This window comes from Gorilla gorilla, chromosome 10 (genome assembly GCF_029281585.2).
Source record: "Gorilla gorilla gorilla isolate KB3781 chromosome 10, NHGRI_mGorGor1-v2.1_pri, whole genome shotgun sequence".
Lineage (NCBI taxonomy): Eukaryota > Metazoa > Chordata > Mammalia > Primates > Hominidae > Gorilla > Gorilla gorilla.
Genome location: NC_073234.2, coordinates 98274310 through 98289131, shown reverse-complemented (window position 1 = coordinate 98289131; position 14822 = coordinate 98274310). Strand labels below are relative to the sequence as shown.

At 35.0% G+C, this 14822-nt stretch overlaps 1 protein-coding gene across 3 annotated transcripts in view; it reads right to left on the bottom strand.

Moving 5' to 3' along the window:
• The window catches only part of TMTC2 (transmembrane O-mannosyltransferase targeting cadherins 2), a 446120-nt gene that overhangs the window by 190002 nt on the left and 241296 nt on the right, over window positions 1-14822 (bottom strand). For all 3 annotated transcript variants that reach the window (XM_019039349.4, XM_055358834.2, XM_063694185.1), the window contains one exon: window positions 13631-13745. In XM_019039349.4, the coding sequence (XP_018894894.1) occupies window positions 13631-13745 (115 nt within the window). The remainder of the gene's footprint in view (window positions 1-13630; window positions 13746-14822) is intronic.

The following is a 14822-nucleotide window of genomic DNA, read 5'->3' as shown; positions in this document are numbered from 1 at the left end:
TAATTATGACACCAAAATCTATACCCTTTAGCTCAAAATGCTCTCATGAACTATGGAAACACATTCCAGTTGCCCAGTGGATGTTCAATAGTCATCTCAAACTTAGCCAAAACTGAAAATTCCCCCAAACCACCTTACTTACCTGTCTTTCTAGTATGACTCCTCTATTCTTTTCTTTTTCATTTCTCTTTCCTTCAGGCTGATTTACGTTTCTTTGTATACCTTGTCACGATAATATAAGCATATCACTCAGAAAAGATGTCACTTTATTACATAACATTCTATTTTTACATCCAGACTTCAAGTTATTTGAGAGTAGAAACTACACTTTGTCAGCTTATTCCCAGCTTTTAATATGATGTCTATCACTCTGAAGGTACTCAGTATTTGTTGAATAAATTAACGGATCTTTATTTCCAAAATGTAAATTCATATTTATAAATATACTCAAAAGACATAATCAGTCTTGACTGAACTTTAGAATTGTTCATTCTTTCTCAGAATTATGTGAAAACTAGTGATGTTTGAAATAGGTGCTATAAGAATTGCAGATTTTGAGTGGCAGGAAGATAAATTTCACCTTGAGAGCTAAACTGTAAAATCAATCACAATGAATCAGAGAACAGGAGTGCAAAATCAACTGTGGACAAAAAAGATACGTCCAAAACTAGCAGGGATGCAGTGTAACTGTCTGACCATATTAGTGCAACAACTGAGTACAAAATGTAAAAGTGTGTAGGGAGCAGGAGGTGATGAAACTTTGAAAGCTCTGGAAAAGTAAATTTAGAGTCAAATGCCAATAGCAATTGTCTCAGCACTTTCCAGGAAAGGAGGAGCTGCAGCCAAGAGGTTTCATAGCATCAGGCTGTCTTAGATGAATGTCATTATAAATTTATTCATCCAATACTACTTGGATTGACGCTGTTACAAATTAAATGTTTTCAACACATTGAGAGACAAGCTTGTCAAACAAACTTGTGATTCCCATATACTTGCTCAGATTGAGTCATTCTAGTACCTATGACAATATAATGAACGAAATCTCTTAAAAACACTGACACAGAGGGACTTTCTTAGCCTTCAGCATGCTTTGTTTATATAAGTAGCTCTCTCCAGGACTAATCACCCCAGGCAACTAAGCACCAGGCACCTGAACAGATCAGCTTCTTTCCTAAGACCACTTGCAGCAAGTTACTGAAAACCAATGAATGCTGCAAGATAAAATTTTATGTTATATACAATTTATAATTTTAACTAATAATCACACATGATTCTAAACAGCATAAAACCTGCAATAGAAAGAAAATGTTTCATCTTTTGGTTTTTTTTTTCTAAATAAAAAATTAAGCTAGATGTATTTTAACTCTAGCTTCTCCATAAAATCCTTTCTGACTTCTCCTTTACCATCCTGCAGACGTCCAGGTCATCATGTAGTAATTCTTGTCTTAATCCATGTCTGGCATCTTGACAAGAACGACTTAGCTAAATTTCTTGAATATAGTATGTGTTGGCCAAAACTCAAGAATGGATAATTTAATGTTAAAATATATTCAAGAATTTACATTCACAAATGTATAGCTGGTTGATGAAATCATTAAACATCGTCAATTTGCCCTAGTTTCAAATAATTACTGTTTTTACTTTCAAAATTTTTTTCAAAAGGCTATTTATATTCTTATGTTTTTCCTACAGAAAAATATTATAGTAATTCTACAAATTAGAATTGAAAAACTAAAAGACAAATTTAAATAACATGTTTCTATGAACAAAAGTCAGTTACATAGCCACTTATACCCCAAGGAGCCCTTTAAAGGAGAGACTGATATTTTAAGAACCAGGAAACATCTTATCCTATTAATAATAAATCAGAATACAAGTATATACTTCACTATTTACTATTTAGTTTTTTCTGATTAACAAATGGAGCTATTGAAATGTATTTTGCTGAAACATCCCTTGGCTGGTTATCCATTTAAGTAACATATTCATTATATTCTCTTATCAATTCTGAATTAAAATATGTTTTCAATGTGTATTCAATAAAGAAAATATAACCAAGGTTTGGTAGGAAGAAAGAAAAGAGAACTCAATCCTTTACAATAGAGTTTGTAAGACTATATTTCAAAATCATTATCCCAGCCAGGTGCGGTGGCTCATGCCTGTAATCCCAGCACTAGACTGAGGCAGGCGGATCACTTGAAGTCAGGAGTTTAAGGCCAGCCTGGCCAACATGGTGAAAACCCATCTTTACTAAAAATACAAAATTGGTTGGGCATGGTGTCGCACATCTGTAATCCCGGCTACTCAGGAGAATCGCTTGAACCTGGGAGGCAGAGCTTGCGGTGAGCCAAGATCGTGACACTGCACTCCAGCCTGGGCAACAGAGTGTGACTCCATCTCAAAAAACAAAACAAAACAAAAACAACAACAAAATATCATTATCCCACATCAGTAGGTATACAATAACAATGGTCTCAGGGAGGGAATTTTACTGCTTTTACGCTTTGTGGACAATGATTGTTTCAAAGACATATATAATAGATAAAAGTTGTGGAATCAATCAACATTCAGAATCAGATAAGAACACATGGCCAGTAATGCAAGCTAGAAAAGAAGTGGGTCAGACAGGTGGCAAGGACAGGACAAGGGGTCAGCAAACTTGAACTCTGTTGATTTATATCCAGTTATTAGATTACTCATTAGTTTATTATCTCATTAATTAGTCCATTAGGTTATTAATCAACATATGCATGATTTAACTCATTAGCTTATTAATTCATTCATGAGTTTATTGACATATACACAGTTTGAAGCCTATGTGCCTGGTATTGTGCTCAGTGCTAGGGGAAAATGATACATGGGCACTGAGCCAGGTGTGGTGTCATGTGCCTATAGTCCCAGCTACTTGGAAGGCTGAGGCAGGAAGATCACTTGAGCCCAGCAGTTCAAATCTAGCCTGGCAACACAGTGAGATCCCATCTTTTAAAAAAAATATAAGAAAGATAGATCTCCCTCCTAAATATCACAATGCAACTAACACTTGGCTCTTTTTAATCTGGATATTAACATTTGTGACACCATGTTCCCCTTTATATATATGATATCATGTTCCCTTTATATCGTATTTATGTATTCTCCATTATGGTATTTTGTGATACCTTGTTCCTTTATATGGTATAGGACATGGTATCACAAATACCATAAATACTTGGCTCTTTATAATCTGGGTCATGTTAACATTTGTGATACTATGTTCCTTTATATAAAGAGGCACATACTATCACAAATGTTAACATAATCCAGATTAAAAAGAGCCAAGTATTAGTGGCATTGTGAGATCTAGGAGGCTTTCACATCTGAAAGTGGGAGAGGTATCCAGAAACCTCCCCAGAAAGTGTTGCTTAAGCTGAGAAAAAAAAAAAGGATGTATAGGTATTATGCAAAAAAGGTGGCGGGTAGGATAGAAAGATGTCATAAGGGGTGGAAAGAGGTCAGAAGGGGAAGGAAAGAGAGAGAATGTTGCAGGCAGCACAAATAGTATGTGCAGAGGCCCCACCAGAGGAAAAAAAAAAGTAAAACATATTTGGGAAAACTCCAAGAAAGAACCTTCTAATGAAAGTAAGATTTATGATACAGAAACAACAGCAAAAAATTGAAATCACGCATATCTAGGAAAAAATGTAAATAACCAGGAATGACCAATTTAAAATAGAATAAAAGAGAAAAAAATCTAATTCTCATTATTAAAAATAATTTCTAAAAAACTAAGAATAAATTAACCTCAAATATGTGAGACCTTTGAGAACCAAATACAAAATTTTAATAAATCTTGAAAATTGAAAGAAATGTAGAAATACATGTATCTGGCTGGGCGCGGTGGTTCACGCCTGTAATCCCAGCACTTTGGGAGGCCAAGGTGGGCGGATCACCTGAGGTCTGGAGTTCGAGACCAGCCTGACTAACATGGAGAAACCCCACCTCTACTAAAAATACAAAATTAGCCAGGCTTGGTGGCGCATGCCTATAATCCCAGCTACTCCGGAGGCTGAGGCAGAATGGCATGAACCCGGGAGGCGGAGGTTGCTGTGAGCCGAGATCGCACCACTGCACTCCAGCCTGGCGACAAGAGCGAAACTCCGTCTCAAAAAAAAAAAAAAAAAAAAAGTAAAGAAAGAAAAAGAAATACATGTATCTGGGAGAGAAAATTCAAGAGTATAACAATGTAAGCTCTCCTTACTTTAATATACAATCACTGCAAAACCAATGAAAACCCTAACTGGACTTCCAGTTAACTTAAGAAGTCTATGGGTCAAGTTCACATTGAAGATAAAACACACAGGAATAATCAAGAAGTGTGGGAAACAAATAACAAGGATGAGAGGTTTGCCTTTTAAAATATAAATTTCCTACAAATCATAGTAGGTGAAACAACTTGATCTTGACAGGGGTTACCAACAGAACAGAATAGAGTCCATAGCAATGAACTGTGTTTATATAGGGATTTATTCTAAGTGATAGGTAGCTATCCAATAATTGGATAGGTAAACTTATCCACTTCAGGTAAATTTATTCTAGATGATAGGTAAGTATCCAATAAATTATAATGGGAATTTTAGTTTTCATTGGAAAAAATTATACCTTAATACAAAAAATAATGAATCCAGAGTAGACTGATGATCTAAACAAAAAAGCAAAAATAACTTTAAAACCCTAAAAATATCAAATTTAAAAGCATATTAGGCTGCAAATGGTCATTTTCAGAGAGACACAAAATACAGAGGGCTTAAATTAGAGAACTTAGGGATTTTTTTCTGTATAGAAATTAAAGTTACACTAAATGCTATAAGTAAAAGTGATATGTTAAAAATTAGTTGAAAATATATGCAAAATAGGTTTGTGTGCTTACACATAAGTTTTCAACCCTACGACTCAGTAAGAAAAAGAAAAAAGCCTACACAATATAAAATTAGGCAAAAAATATAAAAAATAAATCCCCAGGAAAATTACAAAGAGCCAATTAACATAAGAAAAATTACTCAACTGCACTTGTAATTAGAAAAATGGAAAATGAGGCAATATAGTTTTGAAATCATCCCACTGAGCATTCATTAATGTTGTTGATCTTAACACCTCCAATATAAACAACTTAAAATGAAGACCACTATACGAATTCTGACGTATCTGCACACACATAAAAAAGTCAAAAATTAATAATGATTCATATATGCAGGGGAAAAAAATTTAAAGTGTATACATAACCACATGTATAAATGCTTACCAAAAACATAGTAAGATCTATACTAGAGGAGGAAAAGGACATGAGGAATGCAATAATAGGGACTTCTATGTTTTACTCCATATTCTTCAGTATTATTATTTGAATGTTTCACAAGAGTATATTTGTGTATTAATTGATACTTACCAATTAAGACAAAATGAACGTTATATACTAGGCATTAGGCCTTGCTCTTGCCACTTGAAAACACAGGTACCTGCAAGCTGCCCCACTTCATTCCAGGAATTAGCAAAGGGCCGGCTGAGTTGTACACCAAGAGCACTGGTGACCTCAAGCCAACAGCATTATAACAAAATCTCAGTCTCATTCGCTCTGTCAGACATGCCCAACACTTCTGGGCACTCCTGCTTGATAATCTCTCTGAAATTATCTATTTTAGGAGACCAATCGGCTTACCTGGCATCAACTAAACACCTCCCTCTATCCCCAACACATATCCCTACTATGGAGCTTGGTAGGAAACCCTGTCCTGAAGTATTACTTTTCCTCACATTTCCACCAGTCCTCACTTCTCACAGGCCAAACTGTTTTTAAACTCTATGTCAAGTAGTCTCACCAATTGTATTCTGCAATCTCTGACCATTCTAACCTCTCAAATATTCTCAAAACCTGGCCCTGAATTTTCAAGAACATCTCTCATACCCTTATTAGGATTGAATCTAAAAAGGTCGGGCACAGTGACTCATGCCTGTAATCCCAGTACTTTGGGAGGCTGAGGTGGGTGGATCACCTCAGGTCAGGAGTTCGAGACCAGCCTGGCCAACATGGCAAAACCCCGTCTCTACTAAAAATACAAAAATTAGCCGGGTGTGGTGGTGGGTATCTGAATCCCAGCTACTCAGGAGGCTGAGGCAGGAAAATCGCTTGAACCTGGGAGGTGGAGGTTGCAGTGAGCTGAGATCACGCCACTGCACTCCACCCTGGGCAACAGCGTAAGGCTGCCTCAAAAAAATAAAAATAAAAAAATTAAAAAAAAAGGTTTGAATCTATGGTGTCAGTTCTTCACCACATCTTTCTTTCATTGCTGTCTCAACCTAAACTACCTCTCCCTAAGAGATTTCTTGGCATCATTATATATATATATATATATATATATATATATATATGTATACACACACACACATCCACATACACACACACACACACACACACACACACACACACACACACCATTGACATTTGTTCAAAATGTTAGCTTTTTAAAGGAGTCTTACCTGTCCCACTCTTTCACTCTCCCCATTAAAAATTACTGGCTGGGCCCTATCTCTTTTACACTGAAGCTACTAACAGGGAGGTAAGGAAATGAGATGGGTTGAATTATGTCCCTCTCACTCCCTCAAAAGATATGTTGAAGTCCTAACCTCCACTATTTCAGAATGTGACCTTATTTGGAAACAGGATCATTACAGATGTAATTCATTACTATGGGTAGGCCCCAATCCCATATGACTGATGTCCTTTTAAGAAGATGGCCATGTGAAGACAGAAATACACAGGACAACATCATGTGACAACGAAGTCAGAGATTGGAATTATGCAGCTGAAAGCCAAGAAATGCTAAAGATTGCCAAGAAACCACAAAAAAAAAAAAAAAGGCAAGGAAGGATTCTTTTACAGGTTTCGGAGGGAGCATGGCCCTGCCAACACCTTGACTTCGAATTTCTAGTTTTCAGATCTGTGAAATGATAAATTTCTATCTTAAGCTATCTACCTTGTAGTATTTTTATTATAGCAGTCCTAGGAAACAACAAATACAGGAGTCAACCCTAATATAAACGTGTTTGTTTCTGAAACTGCAAGAAAATGAAACAACAAATGTCCAATTCAAGAAAGCTCTTTATAAGCCAGATACAGTGATAATGATCAAAATATACTTACATAGTTCAAAGAATGTGGTTATCCTAATACTCATTACTAGTCTTATCACTTATTGAAAAATAGGATATTTTCTACTCTCATATGGATTTCATAACTTATTTAAAAAATCAGTGCAATTGGAAATTCTCTAGGGATGGGGGATACAATAATGAATAAGAAAATGTCACTACCCCAAGAAGCTGAATATTAATGGAAATGACCACTATGCTTCAACATTAAATGTAGTAATTACTACTAACTTTTGACAGATATTTATTATGAATATAGAATTATTTATTTATTCCTAGTTTATTTATAAGTTTGCTTTCCAAGGCAGCTGCTGGTCAAATGCCTTCTTGGCATTTCTAGAGATGATATTTTTTTCATCCTCTGACTTCTTAAATTGAAAGAGTATAGTAATTTAATTGTAATATTAAATATCTCACCACAAATCTTAGACTAAAGCGTATCTGATAATGGTGTTTAAATCTTTAATATGTGCTACATCCATTATATTAATTTTAAGACATGTATATACATTTATATTTGTTGTGTAACTGGCCTTTTGTGGGTTGTATGGTTCTTGTTTATTTGCTTTTTGTTCTGTTCTGTTGTTGTTGTTGTCCTTGTGTGTGTGTGTGTGTTAAATTTAGTCAGATACATTGCAATCAGTTTTATCTAGCTTCATAAAAATACATAAGAAGTCTAATTATTGCATGAAATATCACTTCATCGAAGATTTGACAGAACTCACTTGTGAAACGCCTGACTTAGTTCCTTGTCGAGATAATTCCTTTATATTGTTTCCAAAGTTTTCCAAGGTTTTTGATTGAGATTGCCTATCTTTTCTTGGGCCAATATTGACCATTAATATTTTCCAAGAAGAAGTATATATATATTCGTATGATTTTCATATATATTATTAGTGTTTTATTATTTTAAGCATATCTCCAGTTATAACTCTTTTCTCATTCTTAAAATTGTATATTTGACATTTTTTATTTTGCCCTACGTTACCCTTACCCAAAGCTGCTGATCTTCCAGAGAACAAGATCTTAGATTATGCATTACTTCCTATTGTTTCTCTGCATTCTGATTTATTTATATTTCCTCTACTCTTAAATTTTTAGTTTATGTTCTTGCTCATTTCTTAGCTTCTCAGATTGGATATTTACTAAGATTCCTACAACACAGAACAAAATGACAATTAACTTATAGTAGCAAAATCTCTATCTTAATCAACAGACATAATTCTTCCATTAGGTAAGATAATCAAGAATTGATTATAGCATGTTAAATTCATCTGCATTTTGAAATCTAATTCCTAATACAATATTTAATGTTCTATTGAATTACCTTTTTAAATATCATTTGGAACAGACCGAAACAAATCCATAACAACAACAAAAGGACATTGACTATTTCTTAGACTAAAAATCAATTGCATTTCACATTGCAGTGAGTGGTGTAGCGAAGAGGTTGAAAGTGAACTCTATACTTATAAAATTTGACTGTGTAAATCACTGAGCCATGATTCATCTGCTTTGTCTCTGAAAATGTATTATACATGAAAAGACAAATCAACATCATAATGCAAATCTGTTAAACCTGGTCTTAATAATTTCTTGTACGAAATATCAGATAAGTAAATTTGACAACATGAATAAAAGGCTAAATACAAGGCTGTACAATAAATGCATGATATCTATTGTTACTAAGAATAGAATTAAGTGCTGTTTAAATTTCATATTATATAACTACTGTCTGTAAGCATGGATTCAAATGATATCAAATGATATTATAATTAATAGATTTAGAATTAAAAATGCCTTATGTAGCACTTTCTTCTTGAAGGCAGCTCTTAGCACAGGTATGCAAACCCAATGATAATTTTTTTACCAAAATTCTATACCATGAGTTCAGTAAACTCACTAACAGTTACTAAAACCTTATATTCTCTAATAGATTTAATTCTAAATATTTTATTTCTATATATAAAGGTTATTTTTTTCTAAATTTGAAACATATATATTGAGGCTTTTTTCCCAAAACTTTGGTTTTTTTCTGCCTAAAGAAATACCACAATGAGATACCATCTCACGCCAGTTAAAATGACGATCATTAAAAAGTCAGGAAACAACAGATGCTGGAAAGGATATGGAGAAATAGCAACGCTTTTACACTGCTGGTGGAGTCTAAATTAGTTCAAACACTGTGGAAGACAGTGTGGCGATTCCTCAAGGATCTAGAACCAGAAATACCATTTGGCCCAGCAATCTAGGTATATACCCAAAGGATTATAAATCATTCTACTATAAAGACACATGCACAAGTACGTTTATTGCAGCAGTGTTCACAATAGCAAAGACTTGGAACAATCCCAAATGCCCATCAATGATAGACTGGATAAAGAAAATGTGGCACATATACACTACAGAATACTACACAGCCACAAAAAAGGATGAGTTCATGTCCTTTGCAGGGACATGGATGAAGCTGGAAACCATAATTCATAGCAAACTAACACAGGAACGGAAAACCAAACATCACATGTTCTCACTCATAAGTGGAAGTTGAACTATGAGAACACATGGACACAGGGAGGGGAATATCACACACCGGGGCCTGTCAAGGGGTAGGGGGCTAGGGGAGGGATAGCATTAGGAGAAATACCTAATGTAGATGACGGGTTGATGGGTGCAGCAAAACACCATGGCACGTGTATACCTATGTAACAAACCTGCACGTTTTGCACATGAACCCCAGAACTTAAAGTATAATTTCAAAAATTAAAAAAGAAATACAAGTGTTGCACAGGTACACAATCAGAACGTCTTAGGTTCATATATTGGCTCCTCTATTTACTTTCTGTGTGACCTCAGACACATTACCTCTGAGTCTCAGCTTCCTTGTGTTATAGATTTCCTTTGAAGAAAAGCTATGATAACATATGTAAAGAACTAAGAAGAACATTTAGCACACAGAGGTAATTGAAGCTACTGCTACTAAAGAAAAAAAATTAAAATTATCCCATCATTTTAGAAACATGGAATATAACTCTTTGTGTATACCTCTTGGATATAATTTGATTTCATTCCTGAAAAAAGCTGTCCTCAAATATTTATGATCTTATAAGGTAATGTTCCTTAAATTTCAGATATAAATCTACATCACTCATACTATTGCTTACTTTATATTTTCCAAGATCATTTCTATTTTTCCTCTGTCTTTACCTATAACAATATTCCTATGTGCTACTTAGATGTAGAAGTTATGTTGAGGGCCTAACAGAAGCTTATGATTCCCTAAACCTTCTAAAATGCATGAACAAATGTAGGTATTCCACGCCAATTAATACAACTAGGTTTGTTCTAGGCCTCTGTCATAAACATCTTTAAGAGACATAACTGTAACTGATGACAGGACAAGTGATTAATGCATGCTATTATCTCAAAGGGGTATTATCACGTTATGTGTCCTAGAAAGACTCAGCAAAGCAATTTCCTTCTCTTTTAGGAGTTAAGATAGAACAAGGACTAACTTCTGTACACCAGAGAAAATTATGTACATCTCAAAACTAAAATTTACTATTTAACAGTCTCTGAACTTTCTATGAGAAAACTTTTCTTTTTTCTACCTATGCAAATAAGTAGAAAAAATGTTTGTTCCTATAAATATGATACCAAACATATTTATAATATTATATATTGCAAAGGATCTATCTTGGTGTATTTTTAAAATATTTGATTTAAAATGACTGAAAAATTTACCTGTTTTAAAATAGAATTATTGATATCAGAATTCTGTCAAAGCCAATACTTCCCAATCATTGCCAATATTTCTTGTGGAATTTAAGCTTCTCCGTTTAGGGTGACAGATAAGTGTGGTTTAAAGACCCATCATATTAGTAAAAAATATTGTGGAACTATATTGGGCACTTATGACATAACCTATTTCCAACAATTACGGGGAAAAACTGATCTTGTCAATAACCACTTTTCCAGTACAGATTTTTCGCTAGGGTTTGGGAAGGTCAATTCATATGCTGTCATGACTTACATATGCATCCACAGACAGACAGTCTTAAGATGTAATTTTAAAATTACATGTCAAGTGAAATTTTCTAATTGAATACATTTCTCAGTAAAGAATAAGCCTGGATAAACACTCTGAATCCTTGTCCAACAGGTATCACAAAGAGGTGGGCAACGTTTTAACCAGGGACTATTGGATAAGACAGAGAGAAACATTTCAATGAAGAGGTGTTCATTGTTCAGTTTCCTTTTCTTCCAAAAATGTATGAAGGATCGGAACCAGAAAAGTAATATCCCATACTGCAAGGCAAGAGGCCCCCTTTGACATCACTTTCAGATGCAAAAAGTGTAAAGAACATATGTGTGAATACATTAAACTCATAAGATTCTTTTTCATAAAATAAAAATAATAAAAAATATAGTAATATAACACTATTTAGATGAAGAGGGCTTGAGCCTTTGTAGGAGTACCTAGATATGTATTTTCATTCAAGAAAAGAAAAAGACACAAATTCAAATTAGTTCAGCAAAGATGATGGTAAGATACATGGTGAAGCAGGACACAGAAGAGGAGTAGGCAGAAGGAACAGTGTGCTGGAGCAGGTGTGCTTCATGTGAAAGAATTCCAGGTGACAAAGAAAAAAATCACACACTGTGAAAGCTGACACAAAACATATCTACTGACCTAATTCAGACCACAGGCCGCTAGATTGAGATCCCAGTGTTAAAGCCTACGAGGTTAAACACGAAGTCAACGTATGAACAAAAAATTAAACTGAGCTCAACCTGTCTGCTTTCCCTTAAATATCTAGATTTTTTCTGTTTATTTTTAGTTATTTTTTTAAGTATCTGTGCCTTTAGACTTAGCCAATACAAAAGATTCAGCTAACCAGAGCATAAATACACATTTTAAAAGTTTACAGATTAGTTTGATACTGTCAGTATCACACAGCATTCATTAAATACAAGCCGCAAGCACCTTATTTTACCTAGGATCAGTCATCTTCCTATAGAGAACTGTTTTGCCTTTATTCCATTCCAACTCTGGAGGTGCTGTCAATGGAAGTGACTCATTGCCTCTCCCACATCACTCAGTGTTTCAACCAAGAGACGGCACAGGACTGCAGGAGGGTCAGTCCAACAACTTTTTCCGGGATTAATACAGACACTGAGACAAAACAGTTCTCTTTCCTTCTGAAATTGAGAAGAGTAAGGATGCTATCTATGTTTATAAAGGCACAGGAATCATCTTTCCCATTGTTATAGAGTACCACAGAAAACGGAGCAAACCCAGAAGAAACCAGAGCCACAAAATGGAGACACATTCCTGAAACACAATCAGGCACTAGATCTAACTAGGCCTGCATCTAGTCAACCCAGGAATTTCCAGTTAGGGGAGTTCATACATTCTCTGGTGTGTTCAAGCAAGCTTAAACTGGATTTCTGTTACTTAGAAACAAAATGTTCTCATAAATATAAGAGACAAAGAAGAGATTTGAGTTTGGTTTGCATTTATCTACTCACATCTCGTTGTACCAGCTAGGACTGTCCACTCAAAGAACAAAACCAGTTTTTCCCCCAGGGATTTTTCTAACCCAACATACAAGAACATTCTAAACTATCCCAACCTCACTGATAATCATCAGTGCCTATGAACAGGAAAACAAAAAAGAACCATAACCTTACTCGCTCACTTTTCTGGTATAGCACATATTCTATATATACTTCGATACAGCAATTTTTTTTTTAATGGAAGACAAAATCTATCATTAATAATCAAGGCTGGGCACAGTGGTTCACACCTATAATCCCAGCACTTTGCAGTGTGAGGCAAGAGAATTGCTTCAGGCCAGGAGTTAGGCACCAGTCTGGGCAATATAGTGAGTCCCCATCTCTACAAAAAAATTTAAAAATTAGCCAGGCATGGTGACAGGCACCTGCAGTCTTAGCTATTTGGGAGGCTGAGGAAGAAGGATTGCTTGAGCTCAGGAGTCTGAGGCTGCAGCAAGCTATGACAGCGTCTCTGCACTCTAGCCTAGGCCGCAGAGTGAGATACTGTCTCAAAAAAATAATAATGCTAATAATCAACACATGATTTGCATAACTCTCATACATAACAGGCTTATTTTATGAACTCATCTAAGTATTAATGGAACAAACATTTTAAGAACTAAAAAATATTTAAACCAATATTTATGTTACATGGCATACTACTTCCAAAAAATTCAGGCATAACATATAAGCACACATGAATATTGATGATGTGGCCCGAAACAAAGAAATCACAACCACCATCCACCTAATAGTCTCAGAGGCATGATTAACAAAAAGACTATTTCAGGACAATAGCTATCATCATCTCCATTTCCAGCAGTTAAATCAATAGTCCCTCTCACTGCAGGTTTCAAAGACGAACCAAACCAGAGAAGCAAGGCATACTCACAAATTATAAAGCATGTCAGCCATGTTGCTGCGGTAGTACAAAGCATTTCTATAGGCGCTTTCAGCTTCAGAAATTTTGCTCTGACTCTTCAGAACATTTCCAAGGTTACCCCATGCTGCCAAGAAGAAAAAGAAATTTTCGGACTGAGCATCAATCCAATTGTACATGACATAATATCAGGCCATCAGGAAGTACCACAGGGAGAGAAAACCATCATAAAACTTTTTTAAGAAGGAAAATGTATTTCCTTTATACTCTAACATTTCATCAAGCCAGGAGATTAAACATAATCAAAGTCTTAAAAAATTAAAGTAATTATTATGTCTCAAAGCAGATATACATATACAGTTCATCATAAGGCCAAGAACAATGTTATCTTAAGATCACCTACAAAGGCTTCATGCTCTTCCAGATTTCAGTAGGGGTCTCCATGGTCTGAAATTATTGTATACTTACTGGGCCAGAAACTGCAAGAAATGATCTTAAAATAAACAAATATTTCATTCAAGTATGAAAAAACTGATAAATGGCATAGAAGATCTGGAGATGAAAAGCAAAAAAACTAAACAAGATCAAAGCTATAAAGAAGCTTGCCAGGCATCAGAATACATCAATAAAACATTATAGATATAATGTTCTTTTATACTCTTTCTGCTTATGAGCTCACTTCCCTGAAAATCGCTATTTCTACACTTAATCATGTTGAAAATTAAATATATTTTCTGTGTACCCTTTGTTCTCCCCAAATAATAGTAATTTTTCAACATTAAAAATAACAAAAGGCACAGCACCAATAATTGCCCCCATAGTACGGCTCTCCAATGAACTTTGCCCTCAACCTTGGCTTCTTTTCTTGCCTTCTTACTTCCCACAAGGAGATGGGGTATTGAGTCCTGAAAGCAGAGTCCCCCAGCAAATGATGAGGATGAGAAGAAGGGTCATGTGTGTTGAGATATATTTAGTTGGGTGACTACTGACTCTACCTGAAAAATGAAAGGGTTTTGAGTTATCAATTTTAATGCAAAAAAAGAGCACAGAATCTTTCAATCTCAGATTTGCCTGTGTGCCTCTAAGAAATTTAAAACTCCTGTGCTTCAGTTTACTTTATCTGTAAAGTGGGAAAATAGTGTCTCATCTGTTTCATGATGAAGATGAAGTGTGTTAATATATACAAGCTGTTTAAGACAGTGTC